The 18,325-nt window shown below is 37.5% G+C and overlaps 1 protein-coding gene, 1 long non-coding RNA gene and 1 other non-coding gene across 3 annotated transcripts; 2 read left to right on the top strand and 1 right to left on the bottom strand.

The window, feature by feature from the left end:
* The first annotated feature begins 1,390 nt into the window (after nt 1-1,390).
* Nucleotides 1,391-2,030, top strand: LOC108480959 (60S ribosomal protein L27a-3-like). The gene has a single exon (XM_017784121.2). It carries the CDS (start codon nt 1,472-1,474, stop codon nt 1,910-1,912), a length of 441 nt encoding a protein of 146 aa, XP_017639610.1. The 5' UTR covers nt 1,391-1,471; the 3' UTR covers nt 1,913-2,030.
* A 309-nt stretch (nt 2,031-2,339) lies between these two features.
* LOC108488146 (uncharacterized) lies at nt 2,340-3,391 on the top strand. Its single transcript, XR_001871724.2, has 2 exons — nt 2,340-2,982; nt 3,068-3,391. It is a non-coding gene; the product is annotated as an uncharacterized LOC108488146 (long non-coding RNA).
* A 13,883-nt stretch (nt 3,392-17,274) lies between these two features.
* LOC128291385 (small nucleolar RNA R71) lies at nt 17,275-17,381 on the bottom strand. Its single transcript, XR_008281159.1, has one exon. It is a non-coding gene; the product is annotated as a small nucleolar RNA R71 (small nucleolar RNA).
* Nucleotides 17,382-18,325: the final 944 nt, after the last annotated feature.

Here is an 18,325-nt window from a genome sequence, read left to right as displayed (position 1 = left end):
GAGCTCTCCTTGAGCCGACTTTGAGCGTAGTAATACTTGACTCAAACTCGCAAGCCTTATTGAGCTTTTTATAATTTTATATTATTAAATTACGTTATTATCCTTAATATGTATTATTAACCCTAAACTTAATTATTGAGTTGAGCTTGAGCTCGAGTTCAGAAATTAGTAAACGAGCTTAATCAAGCTCGATTATATCTTGAGCCGAGCTTAAGCTTGGCAGTATTTAGGCTTGGCTCGGTTCGATTATGCCCGTAGTTGAGCCATTAATCCCCAATTTCCATGCTGAAACCCATCTTATTAATAGGTGTTGCAGACCAAAATGCAAGTACGAAAAGCATATGTCTTAGCTGCCCTGCTTCATTGACATTAGCAACTTACTAATCTGGGAATGGTGTGTTATGTGTGGTGCCATTGCTTAATGTGGTCGTACGTGTTCAAGAAGTTATGGTAAAGTTCATGGATGTAGAAGGGAAAGAAATAGACATTTATTATGGAACCATAAATTGGTAATTCACTTGGTGACCATCTTATTTTGTAATTGGTATTTTGAGATCTAAACTATCTAGGTTAAAATTATTTTGAAGACGATACTTTGATCGAGTTTTCTTTATTTTCTAGTACTATTACCGTCTACCCGTAAGCATGAGAAATGCATTAAGTGAGTGAGGCATAAGGTTAATTTCTTGCTTGGTACCACAGTGATTTAAGTGTTGATTTGAGGCGAAGCTGAAACAATACATACAGCAGTGAGTGAAGAATAAGATGACTATAAAACAATAACCAAAATTTCCCACTGCAACCACAGTTGTAACTTTGAAATAAAACTGTTGCCAAGAAGGGAAGCAAGGCTGTAGCTTTGAGGTTCAGCAAAGAGAGGGCTTTCATTTTCCTGCTCTTAAATGTACCCCGGAAGTGAGCGTGTTGAAATCCACATGGCTAACGCAACGACGTGTTCGGTTGATTGTCATGGTTCAACTAGCTAAGCTTTTCCGGTATCGCGAGGCAATTTGTAGGCTGCAACGCTACCTTAAAAACTGTGGTTGTTTGTTACAACCCTTTCAACAAAAGCAAATGAAACATGATTTACTGGACTTATCACTAATATTATATTAGTTTACTTAAATTAGTAGTGAACACATTAGCCGAGCAAATGTGAAACTAACCTTAAGGCCCAACCCCAATCAAAATATATCCTATGCTAAATTTATCTATATATTTTCCCAAATATGAAAATAACCTCCTATCAGCAAATTTATAAAAAAAAAAAAAATCACAATTCTAGGATCCAAATGAACCTTTAAGCCCAACGTGATAAGGGCCAACCCCTGTTTAGATCCATCAAATCACAAAGCCCTAAAAGGCAAAACCCCATTGTCCACCACACAATAAAAACTGACAAAACCCTATTTTCATTTTTCTCGTCTATAAGCCGCGCTTCAGAAGTCCCGTTCAATCCAAGTATCTAACAATGACAACCCGTTTCAAGAAGAATCGTAAGAAGCGCGGCCACGTGAGCGCCGGTCATGGCCGTATCGGCAAGCACCGCAAGCACCCTGGGGGTCGAGGAAACGCCGGAGGTATGCACCACCACCGGATCCTCTTCGACAAGTATCACCCTGGGTATTTCGGGAAAGTGGGTATGAGGTACTTCCACAAACTCTGCAACAAGTTTTACTGCCCCATCGTCAACGTCGACAAGCTTTGGTCTCTCGTTCCACAAGACGTGAAGGCAAAGGCCAACAAGGATTCGGCGCCGATGATCGACGTGACCCAGTTCGGGTACTTTAAGGTCTTGGGAAAAGGTGTGCTGCCCCAGAATCAACCGATGGTGGTTAAGGCTAAGTTAGTATCTAAGACTGCTGAGAAGAAGATTAAGGAGGCTGGTGGGGCGGTTGTTCTCACTGCCTAGGTTAGGGTTTTTGCTTTTGGATCTCTTATATTATCATCTAGGACTTAATTTTTTAAATGAGATTTTACCATAACATTCTTAATTTTGCTTCAACAATATATGGTATGGTGTTTATTTACTTGTGTTTTGCTTTGTTGCATTTGCTTGATTTAAGTTAAGATGCGGAAATTCTTGATACTTTACTGAGATTATTATTAGCTTTTCGTGCTATCTCTATCGTCAGACCATTGCACATTCTGTATCAATCCATTCATTCCCAAATTGGCTTAACCTTCCAATGCACTGCCATTCTTTTGTTGTCAACAATGTTTTTCATAATTTCGTCTCTAGATTTTGTGATACATGAGGTAAGTCCTCCTTCGATAGAGTAGTGTTGGAAAATCTCCATCAAGAGTGGTCCCTTTGCTAATCAATGCTGGAAAAAAGATATTGAAATTAAGATTATTATCAAGTGCTTATGTCTGGACTGGAGTAAGCCTTTGGCTCAGTGATTTAAATTCGCAATTATTGTAATTCACGTTCATCATTTTGGTCATTGTCCTTTACAGATGACAATTCGCGATTGCATACCAATTTAAACTTTAAAGGACTAATTATTAATCAAAATTGAACATTTTATTATTTTTTGGGCTTGCGTTCCGACCCAACAACGTCCTAAGTTGTCCCCTCCAGGTCGACTCAGCCGCTGCTTCCCCACTCTGCTCAACCGTTTGCATCATAAAGAAACGAAGTAGAATGATGGTTGCTCAACAAATAAGTATAAACATCTATTCTTCTTTTGTCTCTGAAAATTTTGAAAGGCAGACTATCGATGCAACAGCAAATTTTTGAACCCTCCACTAAAATAAAACAAAAGTGTTGATTAAGCAGAGAAAAAGCACATATACACATGAGAACTTTTGTACCAAATGTGGCTTCGTTTGAATCTGATCGTTAAATTCACAGGTGGTTTATGCCTGTAAACATCGGCCTCACCTTTCTGGTTGGAATAATTCTTGGGTGGATCGTGGTTAAGATACTGAAACCAAAACCCTATCTGGAGGGTCTTATCATTGCTACATGTTCATCTGGTAAGGTTGACGCACACACCTTTAGTTTTGTTAAAGCCCCCTTCAAGTAACTATGTATTTAAAAAATAAATTCTTGTTGAATTAGGGAACTTTTGAAATCTTCTCCTGCAATCTGTAATGGGGATGGAAGCTCGTTTGGGGATAGTAATGTTTGCAGCACAGTTGCATCTTTTTCAATGGCGGTAATGTGATATCATATTTCAAGCTTTTTTTTTTATGTACAGTAAGCGTTGGGTTGCAGGAATTAGTTGTTTACTCATTACAAAGTAATAAAATGTTTAATTTTGGTTATATTTTAGTACTTTAAAGTTTAAAGTGGTAAGCAACGGTAAATTGTGTCATGTGGTATCTACATATAAAAAAAATCATTTCATATTTTTATTAGAATTTTTAATGGAAATGATCAAAATGGATGCCTAAATGATAAATTTTTATTTAAATATATTTAATAATTGAGTGACTATATATATAACCAATCTCATAATAAAACATAAAAAATAATTTCAATTGTAAAAAGCTATTTTAATGATTTTAAAGGTTTACAACAGTCAATGAAATAAAATGTGAAAACTTAATTTTTTAATCATTATAGTAAAATATTTTTATTATTAAAATACGTTTATTTACATAAGAATATAATTTTATCATAGTCAAAAACATTTTTGAATAAAATAGTTTGATAATTTTGAGAAAAATATGAAAATTTTAATTTTTAAAATGATGGAATTCTATTAAGGAAACAAGAGTCATTATCAATTTTTTATTAGGTGTGATTAGACACCTATAAAATCACATATTTAAAGGAAAATTTTGCAAATTCTTTTAAAAAGATAATGATTTGATCTGAACTTTAAAAATTAGAGTAAACTCGAGTTCAAGAGGAAAATATTAACACCCTCGTTACGCTTAGAAATATTAACACCTTGTTTAATACGTATTTTAAATTTGAATATTAAAAGTTTGAATACAATATTTTAATATAATCCCATAAATTTTAAGTATACATGAATTTTATTAATTGAGTGAATTTAATTTTGAAACTAAAAATTTAATTTATTTTTATTTTTAAATTCACTCGAATTTAAGGATATTTTAACATTAAGAACAATAAAGGAATAACTTGCATTAGGATGATTCTAAAACTAAGATTTTAGTCACCAATAAAATTTTGTCACATCATCAAATTTTAAAGAAATTAAATTATTATTATACACTCATCTATAGAGAAATTATTTTATGGATCATTCCCACCACATTATTCATGGTCCATTTCAACAATTTTTTCATCTCATTGACATTTAATTTTGATAATATTTTACTCGAACCCTAAATTTAAAATCCTGAACCCTAAATCCTAAACCCGAACTTATAATCTCAAGTCTTTAAATCTTGACCCCAAACCTTAAATCTTGAGGTTCAGAGTTTAGGGTTCAAGGTAAAATAATTACCAAAATTATATGCCAATGACATGAGAAAAACTACACAAAGATTACTAATTTTTAAAAATTGGTTACACAAAAATAAAAAATATTAACTTATGAAAAAATGATTAAAATTTGTAAAAAAAAGAAAAGATATTTGTTCATAATTTTAAAAAAGTAATTATTTTAAGTAATTTAATTAAATTTAAATTAAGTTGGAGAATATATTAGATATATATGAGTGTATAATAATATTTTATTATCTTTAAAATTTAATGACGTAGTACTATTTTATTAGTGTTTAAAAGTTATACTTTTTAGAATAATCCTAACATAATTTATTCCAACAATAAACGATATCATATAAAAACATTGGTCAAGGATGTGATCAATTTCTTATACGAACACAAGATTAGCTCGTCAAAGTATTAACAATTACTAAATGCGCACGTAAATATATTTTTGAAAGTTTTAGAAGTATGTATGTATACATATATAAATATATAAAATAATTTTTTTGTTTTTTGAAATAAGACTTCCTTTATTCAATAAATAGTTACCCAAAATACAATCAGGTAAGAACATCATTAAGAGAAAAGGAGAATTTTGCTAACTGATGAGCCTCCATGTTGTCGGTCCGTAATAAATTTTTGCACTCTGAGATGACCGTTCCAAACTCGGTCTAGTCAAGCTCTTTTGATTTCGTGCCAGCCACAATCTCTTAAGCATTCGTAAAAATTAATCCATTGTATAGCCTTGCGTATCACAAAAGCTTCAACAACCCTCGAAGAAAAGAACCCCGGTGAGGATTGAGCAGTCGCTTTCTACAAATTCCCTTCTGATTGAATAACAAAACTCGAGCCTCTTTTCCTTTCACGTTCAACTATTGTTGCGTCTGTCTAGCATGTCCACTCACTGCTTTCCACCTTTATCGATTGCTGCTGCTCAGTAGTAACTGTTATATACAGCAGCAAGCTCGATTTGAGCTTCCTTCCAGTCAGCCATATAGCACAGCGATGTGTTAATGATCCGATTCGCTGATACAGTTGTATTGTTCCATACAAACTCTCGTTTCTAGACTACCAGATTCGCCAGCTGATAACACAAAATTCCTCCAAAATTGCAGCTGGAAATAGCCCAGAGAGACGATTAAAACTGTGAGCAAAAGAAGTATCAACGAAATGGTTAGCATGGCACCATAATCTCCAGCATGCTCTCGCTTCATTACAGGAAATCAATGTAAGGGACGTGTTCTCCTCCTTACCACAGCATTGACATTCCCCATTCACATCCATTCCCCTTGCACGCAAGCGAGCCTTCGAAGGCAATACATCCCACAATGCCGGCCACATAAATTCCTTGACTTTATACGGTACATGTAATTAACTTCCATAAATTTTCCAGTTCATTAACAGATCGTTTATCTCTTGCTCCCAATATACGCCATATTCGACATTGTCCCTTCTTGTCAAAATGCCATATTCATATATCCGTCATGCGCTTTGAAGTGATCAGAATTCTGCAAATGGCCTCAATATCCCTTTCAACAAACAACTCCCTTACCCTTTGCATGCCCTATGCATCATTATCATTCATCAACTAACAAACGCGGAGCCCGAAAGGAATCATATTATCCACTCGAAAATCAAGGTCCCTAGGCAGCCTAGGATCATCATGAACGAGTACATTTTCCACGGATCCAAATCTCCACCTTAATCTAGCAGCTAATACATCTTTAGCCTTAAAAATACTCCTCCAAGTAAAACTAGGATTGGCAGCCAACCTAGCTGTCAAGAAATCCCCCTGGGAAAATATTTGGCTTTGACAAGTTTATAGAGAAGAGTATTTGGATTTGAGAAAAGTTTCCAACCTTGTTTAGCAACCATGGCCAAGTTGAAAAATCTAAGATTTCGGAAATCCATTCCGCATTCCTCTTTTCACCCACACATACGATCCCATCAATACCAATATATAGTGCTTCCACCATTGTCTTTCATACCCCACCAAATGGAATTCATAATACGTTGAAGCTCATCATACAGGGATATCGGCAATAAGAAAGTGCTTATACAATAAGACAGGATTGCCTGTGCAATTGACTTAAGTAAAATCTCCTTATTAGCCCGAGAAAGTAGTTTATTATTCCAATTTTGAATGCAACTCCACATCCTCTCTCTTAGGAAAGAAAAGATAGATCGTTTAGTATGACCCACCAAAGATGGCAATCCCAAATAACGACCATGATCCAAAGGTGTATGGACACCAAGAATATCAAACAACTCCCACCGCACCCCTTCAACCTTATTCGGGCTAAAAAATATTCTTGATTTTTTGAAGTTCCCTGCTTGCCCTGAGGCCTGTTCATACACATCAAGAATAATTTTCACCGAACTACATTCACTTCTAGTAGCTTTAAAGAACAAGAATGAGTCATATGCAAAGAATAGGTGTGTTATAGTGGGGCTGCTTTTACACACTTCAGCGCCAGGGATAAAATTATAAGCTTCGACTTCCTTCAAAAGATAGGAGAGGCCTTTGGCACAAATAATGAAAGGATAAGGGGACAAAGGGTCCATTGAAGAAGTTAACTTTTTCTTCTTTTTGATAAAAAGAGCAAAAGGTCAAAACTCAATTAATTGCATCGTTCGTTACAAGGTCATGAATATCCAAAGGGTAATCCATGTTAAAATTCCAGTAACACTTATTATTAACGCGGCTTCCCAAAATAGTTATATCTTTCCCCCGATTATTGATTCTACTTACCAAACTTGCACAGTCTGATTCGAACACTGCTTTCGATATGTTGAAACTGTTTGCCACCTTCAAGCTTTCTTCAAAAGCTTCCAGCTCCGCCCATTCAGCAGGCACAATCTTCTCCTTAAAGCCACCGCTTCTCCCAATTACAAAACCATCAGAGTCCCTAGCTATTACTCCAAAACCCACATTTCCATTAAAGACAGAAGTATGGAAATTGATTGTAACGTAACCATCAGGAGGTTTAACCCATTTTTTACAAGCAGGGGTGGTGGGAATCACTGGCTTATTTGCTAAGTTATGGATTCTAAAATCATGACTGAGTGTTTTAGCCCTCTCCCACAACTCTTGCATCGTCCTCTTTTCCCTAGAAAACAAAATTATTCCTATTGTTCCAACTGTTTCAGAGGGTCGTGAAAAAGTCTGCAGCAGCCTTCAAATCCAAAACTCGCAGCACATCTTCCAGCCAATCAATGCAACATGAGTAGTCCCCAACGAGCAGTAGATTGTCGAAGCCCCCAAGTGTCAGAATGGCGCGAGCCGAGGGGCAGTCCTTAAGGGCATGGATGAGAGTTTCCTCTTTAGCACCACATCTGGGACATTTCTTTTCAAAGTTCTGCCGGATGAAAGAAATATTGACATAAGTTGGGAGAATATCGTGACCCACCCTTCAGCTGAAGACCCGAATTGTAGGGAGCGTTTTCAACTTCCAAATGGTTCTCCAATAAAATCTATGCGAACCGAAGCCAATCTGCTTAAGAAAAAGCCAAGAGTAAGCAGATTTTGATGTATAAAAACCATGCGGATTATGAAGCCAGACCCTTCGGTCATTAATACCATCATTCAAAATGGGAAAATTACAAATCTGGTCCCCCACCAAACTCCCATAAAGCTCATTAACCCTTTCCCTGTTCCAATTCGTATGGTTATAGTTCCATAAGTCTTTAACCTTTCTTTCATTGTCGGTCAGCAAAGAATGGCAAAGAGAGTCGCCATTTAAGCCTTTAAAACCCCAATTATCATTGCGTATGTCAATAATTTTGCTGTCCCCCACAAGCCAAACAAAACAGTTCTCAAGAGCTTTGGTAACGTTAGCAATACTTTACCAAGTATACGATGGTTTGTCAACCACTTTGGGGCGAAAGATATCCCTATTTGGAAAATACTTAGAGCTCAAAACCTTGTAGCATAATGTGTCTTTGAACTGGGTGAGCCTCCATACTTGTCTGCTGAGAAGAGCCAAATTGAAGAGGCGCAAGACACCGAAGCCAAGCCCTCCCATACCTTTCGGGTAGCACATTCTATCCCATGCCAACATGGACCAACCTCTACTTCTTTCATTACTTGTCCACCACATTCGACTCATCTTTGTTGCATGTCCTCGAGAATGCCCCTCTGTAATAGCCCGACTTTGGGCCTAGTTGGAACAATAGTTTTGGAACAACTAATCCGAGGTCGGAGAAATTATTTTTAATATTATTTTATGTGTGATGACATGTTTATAAAGATGCATGAAAATTTTGGTGAATTAATTTTAGCGTTTGCAAGCTTAATCGCGAAAAATGACTAAATCACATAAAGTTCAAAAGTTTTAATTTGATAGCTAAGGGAGTTAAATTGTTATGTATCATAAATTGAGGGTCTTTAAAGGGAAAATAGACTCTTAAAATAGAGGTGGCCTGCCATAGGGGGGCAAAATGAGGCATGTTGGCAAGGTTAGGTGGGTTTTGGTGACAAAATTGGTTAAAAATAAAATTTAATAAAGAGAAAATGATATATTATTTTCTCTCATCTTCTTCCCACCATTCATACAAACATAAGAGGGGTTTTAAGCTTCTAAAATTTGAGCAACTTAGAGCCTTCACAAGTAAGTGATTTTGATGATTTTCTTTGATGATTTTTGCACTTTTAGAACCCTAGGAACATAAGCTTTCACATGAGGGGACTATTTTGCAAAATGGTTGAAAGCCTAGGGTTTACCATGAGTGTGTTCATGTTGTTTTCTAAAATTTTATGGAAGAAAATGAGTTATGGTAGTGTAATAAACAACTTTTGTGAAGTAGTTTCCATGAAAACCCTAACTAAGGACCATTTTGCATAAGTTGTAAAATAGGTGATAAATGTGTGAAATAATGAGGATTGTGGGCTGATTTTAGTATAAAAAGTGATTGGATAGGCTTGGTTAGTGAGAAAATATGATAAAAATCGATTCTCGGACCTAGGGGTAAAATGATCATTTTGTAAAAGTTTAGGGGTAAAATGGTCATTTTGCCCAATTTTAAATTGTTGAGTACTTAGAGTAATAAAATGATTAATTCGTGAATTTTTATTATTATAGATCAAGAATTACAAAATTTGGGCCTAGACCGAGGAAAAGCCAAACTAGCGGAATAAGTCGAGATAGTCGCCAAATTTTGAATACTGGGGTAAGTTGTATGTAAATAATATAACTACATTGTTATTATATGTGTTTGAATTGATATCGCATAAATTGCTTAATTGTGGTAATGAAAATACATGATGACAATTGAGATAATAGAACTCCTAGGTGAACCTTAAGAACAAATCGGATTCATGCCATGACATTTGGGTCATTTGTACTCTAGTGTAAGACATGTCTGGGACATGCATCGGCCTCGAGATGTAAGCCAGTGTAAGACATGTCTGGGACTTGCATCGACTATGAGATGTGCCAGTGTAAGATCATGTCTGGGACATGGCATTAGCACAGATATATGAGAGCTAGTGTAAGACCATGTCTGGGACATGGCCACATGGCATCGACTTAATGGATGAGCCAGTGTAAGACCATGTCTGAGACGTGGCATCGACATTACACTTTATGTTTGAGGCTTAATAAATATCCGATAGCATTCCAAATGGTTCAACGGTTAGAGTTACAGTTTAAGTTAAACGAGAAAAGTATAACCATGTTGTGAGGGGTACAAGTACCTATTTGAAATGTATGAGATGTGAGCTCAATATATGCTACGTGAAGTGTATTGGCTAGTGATGAGTAAGTTGTGCTTATGCCTACTTAAGTACTATGAGCATGATGATGAATGGTAAAGCTGTTGTTATATTAATTGTATGCAACTTACTAAGCTTTATGCTTACCCTATTTCTTTTCATTTTCTTATAGTGCCGCCTAATTAGCTCGTGGATCAACGAACGTCAGAAGCATCGATCACACTATCAATTGAAACACTTGGTATAGTTAGATCTATTTATTTTGATTACGGCATGTATAGACCCTGACTTTATGATTTTGTGTCATTGTTAATTGGCCAAATGTGTTGGCCTACTTTAGAATTTTGATTCATTTTGTATAAGGCCATGGAAATGGCTAAAGTTAAAAGTTGTTATATGAATACAAGAAGTTATTTCATGAATGGGTAATTTGTTGGTTGTTTTAGTAAATATGAAATGTGTAAAGGCCTTAGATGTGGTTGTTGTATTTGAGGAATCTTATTAGATGATCTTTAACATGATGGATGTTTTTATTTTGTGCTTCAGGGTGGCAAAGGACTCGGTAAATTGCCCTATATTGTCTATACGGGTAGACACACGGGCATGTCTTTAGGCCGTGTGTGACATACGACCAACCCCATGGGTGTGTTGTCTGGCCATGTATCCCCTGCACGTAAAAATTTCAAGTCAGTATGTATGGTAGTAAACACACGGGCAGAGGCATAGTCGTGTGTCTTAGCCATGTGAAGGACACGGCCTCTGGCTATTGGCGTGTGCTTTGGCCGTATGCCCCTTATTGGATGCTGACGTCAGAAACAAAATGTCAAGGTTTTTAGACACGGGCTAGGACACGGGCGTGTGTCAAGCCCCTGTAGGTTCAAATTTGGAATTAAATTCACACGGTTATGGGACACGGGCGTATCCCTAGATGCTTAGGCCATGTGTGTCACACAGGCCATCAACACGGCCATGTCATAAAGACCACACGGGCGTGTTACCCTTCCACACGGACGTGTGTCCTATTTTCAAGGGTCAATTTCTAAAGTTGGTTAATGACCCAAACTGGTCCTGAATGGTTTTGAATGGATGTTTAAGGCCTCGGAGGCCCATGTTAAGGAATTTAAACAAAGTTTGAAAAAGTTTTAAGTTTGATCAAGTCTTAATTATTCAAAAACGTTGGAATGTATGTGTTTAAGTGAGGTAACACCTAGTATCCCGTCCCAATGTAGAACTCGAGTGTAAGGTGCTACATTTAGTAGCATCAGAGCTATGGTTTAGTTGGTTCTAGGACTAACCTAGCATGATTATGAGTCTAGCTATACATGCCATAACTGTATATTGATAGTGTGACGACTCCTGACGAGATAAATTGTGTTTTATTCATATAATAAATGGATCCTGACGTAGCTACGGCGGATGATGTGGAAAGCAATGCGCCGGCTCCCGTTAAAGGGACCGCTCCAGTAGATAGTGAGCCCGTGACGATGAGTCAAGGTGGAGGAGCTAGAGAAGCTTACCTCCATATGATGACGCTTGGTATACGGAGTTTATTCATGCCAATCCGAACACTTCACCTTCCCCACCTCCTCGATTCCTCAGTATGCCCCTGCAGCTTCGCAAGTAATAGATATGGTCAGCAAAGGGCCGAGGAATTTTGGGCTAATGTTAATGATAACCCAGAAAGAGTAGAGTTCTGGTTGGAAAATATCATTAAGGTATTTGATGAGTTATCTTGCACGCCTGAGGTGTGCGTGAAGTGCTCAGTACCACTCCTACGAGACTCGGCCTACCAATGGTGGAATACTCTCGTGTTTGTTGTACCGAGAGAGAGGATAACATGAGAGTTCTTCCAGGAAGAGTTTCGAAAGAAGTATATCAGTCAAAGGTTTATATATCAGAAGATGAAGGAATTTCTAGAATTGAAGTAGGGCTGAAAGACCTAATAGAGTATGAGCGTGAGTTCGTAAAGCTCAACAAATACGCTAGGGAATGCGTATCTACCGAAGCTATCATGTGTAAGAGATTTGAGGACAGATTGAACGACGACATTTGTCTATTAGTTGGCATCTTGGAGATAAGGGAATTTGTGGTACTCGTGGAGAGAGCATTTAAGGCCGAGGAATTGGCCAAAGAAAAGAGAAGAGCTGACATCGAATCCCGAGACTCAAGGAAATGACAGATGAGGAAATCACAGCAGACCTTATCTAAGAGATCGAGAGAGTTTCCTACTCGATGAAACGCGTCAGTGGGGTTCTCAAATAGGAACAAGAACAACCAGAACACGACTCCTAAAGCTCAGACCACTTCTATCGCGAGTGTTGGTAGTGCTCAGCCAAATAGGCCGGAGTGATCGCAGTGTGGTAGGCGTCATTTCGGCGAGTGCCAAAGGAATGAGAGGGGGTGCTTCAAATGTGGGTCGCTAGACCACTTCATCTGAGACTGCCCTGAATCAGATAAGACAGAGAAAAACCAAGAAGTGAGGGCGAATAGTGCTCTTTCGAGGGGTAGACCACAGAAAAACCCGGGCAGTGGGGCTAGTATTAGAGGAGCTCCTAGAGATTCAGCTGTGAGGTCCGAGGGCCTAGCACTTGCAAGGACTTATGCCATTCGCACTCGCGAAGAGGCGTATTCACCAGATGTTATTACGGGTACCTTTTCTCTTCATGATATTTTTGTTATTGCTTTGATTGATCCGGGGTCTACTCATTCCTCTGTGTGCATGAAATTAGTACCCAGTATGAATATGTCTGTTGAATCTACCGAATTTGTGATAAAAGTGTCAAACCCGTTAGGCAAGCATGTGATAGTTGGTAAAGTGTGTAGAGACTGTCCTTTAATGATTAGAGGTCATTATTTTCCGGCTAAACTCATGCTACTACCATTTGATGAATTTGATCTAATTCTTGGCATGGATTGGTTGACTGCTCATAATGTGATAGTGAATTGTGGTGGCAAGTTCATTGAAATGAAATGTGAGAATAGGGATATTATTCGGGTTGAATCAGGTGAACTGGATAACTCACCAGTACTAATCTCGTCTTTGACTGCGAGAAATATTTGAGAAAAGGGTATGAGTCCTACCTAGCATTTGTGTTGAACACCGAAGAGTCTGAAGTGAAAATTGAAACAGTGCCTGTGGTATGAGAGTACACGGATGTATTTCTGGAAGAGTTGCCTGGGTTGCCTCCAACAAGAGAAGTTGAGTTTAGTATCGAGTTGGTCCTTGGTACGGCACCTATCTCGATCGCTCCATATAGGATTGCTCTGACGAAATTAAAAGAGTTGAAGGTACAGTTACAAGATTTAACTAATAAGGGCTTTGCATAAACTACTGACAACTCAACAAGAATTAATAAAATGATTAAATTAGTGAATTTTTATCATTATAGATCAAGAATTACAAAATTTGGGCCTAGACCGAGGAAAAGCCAAACTAGCGGAATAAGCCGAGATAGCCGCCAAATTTTGAATACCGAGGTAAGTTGTATGTAAATAATACAACTACATTGTTATTATATGTGTTTGAATTGATATAACATAAACTGCTTAATTGTGGTAATGAAAATACGTGATGACAATTGAGATAATAGAACTCCCGGGTGAACCTTAAGAACAAATCGGATTCATGCCATGACATTTGGGTCATTTGTATAGTGTAAGACATGTCTGGGACATGCATCGGCCTCAAGATGTAAGCTAGTGTAAGACATGACAGGGACATGCATTGGCCTCGTGATGTAAGCCAGTGTAAGACATGTCTGGGACATGCATCAGCTATGAGATGTGTCAGTGTAAGACCATGTGTAGGACATGGAATCAGCACAGATATGTGAGAGCTAGTGTAAGACCATGTCTGGGACATGGCATCGGCACGGATATGTGAGAGCTAGTGTAAGACCATGTCTGGGACATGGTATCGACTTAATGGATAAGCCAGTGTAAGACCATGTCTGTAACACCTGATTTTGGGCCTAGTCGAAACAGTGGTTTCAGGACCACTATTCCGAGATCGGAGAAAATTATTTTGATGTTATTTTATATGATATAGCATGTTTATAAAGGAGCATAAAAATTTTGGTATATTAATTTTAGCGATTTCTAGTCCAATTTCGAAAGAGGACTAAATCGCGTAAAAGGTAAAAGTTGTGTTTTAATGCCTAAATGTGTTAAATGGCTAGAGCACTAAAATTGGGGGCCTTTAAAAGGCAATTAGACCCATTTTAAGTGGAGTGGCTGTCCATGGGACAAGAAATTTCAAATGGTCAACTTGTTAGGTGGGTGATGTCACTTTATGTAATTAAATAATGCCTAGCCTAGCTATTTCTTTTCTTTCTTTTCATTCTTCCTCTTACCACTGATTTTTCCAGCCAAGAAAAGGGTTTTGAAGCTTTGAATTTTTAGCAAAGAAATTCCCTTGCTAGTAAGTGAATTTTAATGTCTTTCTTGATAATTTTTGCATTTTTGGAACCCCAAAAGCATGAGCTTTCAAATGAGGGGACTATTTTGCAAAATGATTAAGAGTCTAGGATTTTTCCATGAAAGCATATGTGTTTTTTTTCTGAGTTTTTGTGGAAGAATATGAGTCTTATATGTGTTATAAACAACTTTCATGAAGCAAGTTTGCTTGAAAACACCTAAATGGGCTATTTTGTAAAGTTTGTAAAATAAGTGTAAATGTGTGAAATAATTGAATTGTGAGTTTCTATAGTTATGAAAATGGTTTGTATAGGTTTAATGAGTAAGAAAATGTGATAAAAATCATTTTACGAGCCTAGGGGCAATTTGGTAATTTTGGCAAAGTATAGGGGCAAAATCGAAAAATGTGCCAAAATGTGTCATAGGACTAATTTGATTAGTATATTGTGTTAATAAGTTAAATGTGATGTTATAGATGATGAAAAATGAGATTTGGGCTTAGAACGAGGAAAAACGAGAAATTGATGTTTATGCCACTTTTACCAATTTAGTGTTGAGGTAAGTGATAAACCATAAATTATACATATTTTTATCCCATACTTAGCACAATTATGGATGATTTCTCCTTAGATTTGGTGAATTCGATGCTCCTAATCCTTTAATTTCATGTTTTATACTTAGGTGAGCATAGGAGAGTAAAAAGAGCGAGAAACTGGCTGAAAATGGAGAAAATGGACCCACATGGGAAATCAACACGGCCTGGAATTTCTCACACAGGCATGTCGCACGGCCGTGTCCCTTTGGCAGGACTGAACATGACTTATACGGGTATACTACACGCCTGTGCCTGTTCAACAGCCTTGACCATGGGCTGGAGTAATTGCACATGGGCGTGTCCCTGCCGAGCCCAAGTATAACCCTATTCGGAAAAAGCCAATTTTGGGGGCTCTTAGGCATCCAAAAGCCTATTTAAACACATGAGGAGGCACTTAAGAGGGGGAACCAGAGTAGGAAGTAAGGAATTACTCAAGGAAAACCGATTGATCCATCTCAGAAGCCAGATTCATCATCAAGACTGAAGATCTCCCTTCAAGTTCCTTCAGGAGTTTTGGGTTTTCTTATGTTTTGTTATCTTTATGCTTTTGAGATGTTTTCTTTCATAAGTATGAACTAGACCCCCTAAATACCTAAGGGGAATGAAACCTAAGATGGATCTTGTTATTATTATCTGAATTGTATGATAAATATTTGACTTGTTCTTAATTATGTGTTTTTAATTCTTGTTTTGATATTCTAGGATATTGATTCAAGTTAAGCTCTTATTCAAAGGAGGAATAGACCCTATCTAAGAGTAAATTTGTCATAATTAAGCGGAGTTGATTGCACGCCTAGAGATAGGGTGACAGGATTTTGCCGGATTAGGGTGAAACCTAATAAGGGAATCCATAGATCAAGTTAATGCAATTCTAGGGTGTTAATTAGAAAGAGATTTCAATTATTCAACCAAGGGTTAGACGTTATTAGTCTCGAGAGAGATAATATTATAACTTAGGGATTTCTACGGATCAAGTCAAATGAATAAATCGTCTGATTCAGAGTCAAATAACAAGTGAAGTCTAGGTGGATTTTTCCTTAGGTATTGTCTCAATCAATCAAATTTTCCCAAAAGTATTTTCTCAAGTTTTCTTTCTATGCATTCTTAGTTAGTAATTAGTTTAGATAACCAAACCTCTTAATTTTTAGGCTAGATAATAAAAAGGAAGTAAATACTAGTACTCGTAGTTCCTTTGGGTTCGACAATCCGGTCTTGCTGAACTATACTACTGTTCGATAGGTACACTTGTCTTAATTGTGATAATAAGTTAGACTTAAGAACGATTCATTTATAAATTTTTAAAACCTGTTACGAATATCACGCATCAAGTTTTTGGCGCCGTTGCCGGGGAAATAGGATATTAGGAACACTCGATTTTTGTTACTTTAGCCATTTTACTTTTATTGTAATTTAAATTTTGATTTTCTTTTCTAATTCTTCATTTATTTTCTTCTTATAGGATTGGCTAATTGTTCTCGAATAGCACCTGCTCCGGTAGAAATTTCGCGACTTCGAAATGTATCGAAACCTTGGGTAGTAAAAAAAAGTGGGATTTTTCTAGTTTATGACCAGAAGAAACCCGTCAGGACCATTACTATTTGATAGTAAGATCAATCGCACAGTTCGCAGAAACCGAAGAGAAATAAGGTGAAGCTTATGATACACAGGGGAAGAGCAAGAGGACGATACTTCAACCACAACCGAGGAGATGGCTGAAAACCAAGAAAATTCGCTACCTCCTGCGATTGCTGTTAATCAGAATCCTGCTCTGCGTACTATGTATGATTATGCTAAACCTTCTTTAACAGGAACTAAATTGAGCATTGTTAGACCTGCTATAGCTGCAAATACTTTTGAACTGAAACCTAACACAATTCAAATGATACAGCAATTTGTTCAGTTTGATGGTTTGCAGGACGAGGATCCCAACGCTCACTTAGAAAATTTTTTAGAGTTTTGCGATACTTTTAAAATCAATGGCATTTCTGATGACGCCATTCGCCTTTGGTATTCCCTTTTTTGTTGAGGAATAAGGCTAAACAATGGTTGAACTCGTTACCACGAAGGTCAACCACTACTTGGGAACAAATGACCGAAAAGTTTTTATTAAAATATTTTTCGCCGGCTAAAACAGCCAAATTACGTAATGATATCTCCTCTTTTGTGTAAATGGATTTAGAAACACTCTACGATGCATGGGAGAGATACAAGGACCTTTTGCAAAGATGCCCTCACCATGGGTTACCACTCTAGCTATAGGTCCAAACGTTTCACAATGGCCTGAACCCTTCGACTCGGCAGATGATTGATGTAGCCTCTGGTGGAACTATCAATAATAAGACACCTGAGGTGGCTTATGAATTTATTGAGGAGTTGTCACTGAATAACTACCAGTGGCAAGGTATGAGGACAAAGCCGACGAAAGCAGCCGTTGTTTTCAACCTCGACGAGGTTACTATGCTATCTAACCAAGTAGAACTCTTAAATAAAAAGATTGACGGTTTGTGTGGTTTTACTCAGGTACATACAGTGATGAGGTGCGATTCGAATGGAGGAGGAGCATGCACAGAATATCAACCCTTCAATCCTAGCATCGAGGAGGAACAAGTCCAATATATGGGTAACAATAACTCTAAACCCCAAAATAACCCGTATAGTAACACTTATAATGCAGGTTGAAGGAACCATCCCAATTTCTCGTGGGGCAGTCAAGGAAATCAAAGGCCACAACATCCTCCAGGTTTTCAACAGCCACTTTACGAGCAAGAGAAGAAGCCGAACCTTGAGGAGATGTTAACAAAATTCATCTCGGTGTCAGAAACTTATTTCCAGAATACCGAGACAGCCCTTAAGAATCAACAAGCGTTAATCTAAGGGCTCGAAACTCAGATAGGCCAACTCGCCAAACTGATTTTTGAATGACCACAAGGTAGTTTGCAGAGTAACACTAAATCTAACCCAAGGGAGCAAATCAATGCAATTACCATTCAAGATGCGGAAGGGTTAGTTGCACCTGAACCAGAATCGAGGCATGAAACTGGGGTAAGTAAAGGTAAGGGTGAGGTGGACCACAATGACCAAAAACCGGTAAGTACAGAATACAAACCTCCTGTGCCATACCCAAACGTGATAAGGAAAGACCGCACAGAAGAACAATTCGGTAAATTCCTTAAATTATTAAAAAATT

The sequence above is a fragment of the Gossypium arboreum genome, chromosome 3 (genome assembly GCF_025698485.1).
Source record: "Gossypium arboreum isolate Shixiya-1 chromosome 3, ASM2569848v2, whole genome shotgun sequence".
NCBI lineage: Eukaryota > Viridiplantae > Streptophyta > Magnoliopsida > Malvales > Malvaceae > Gossypium > Gossypium arboreum.
Note: the sequence above shows the minus strand (reverse complement) of the source record. Positions and strands in the feature narration are given on the sequence as shown.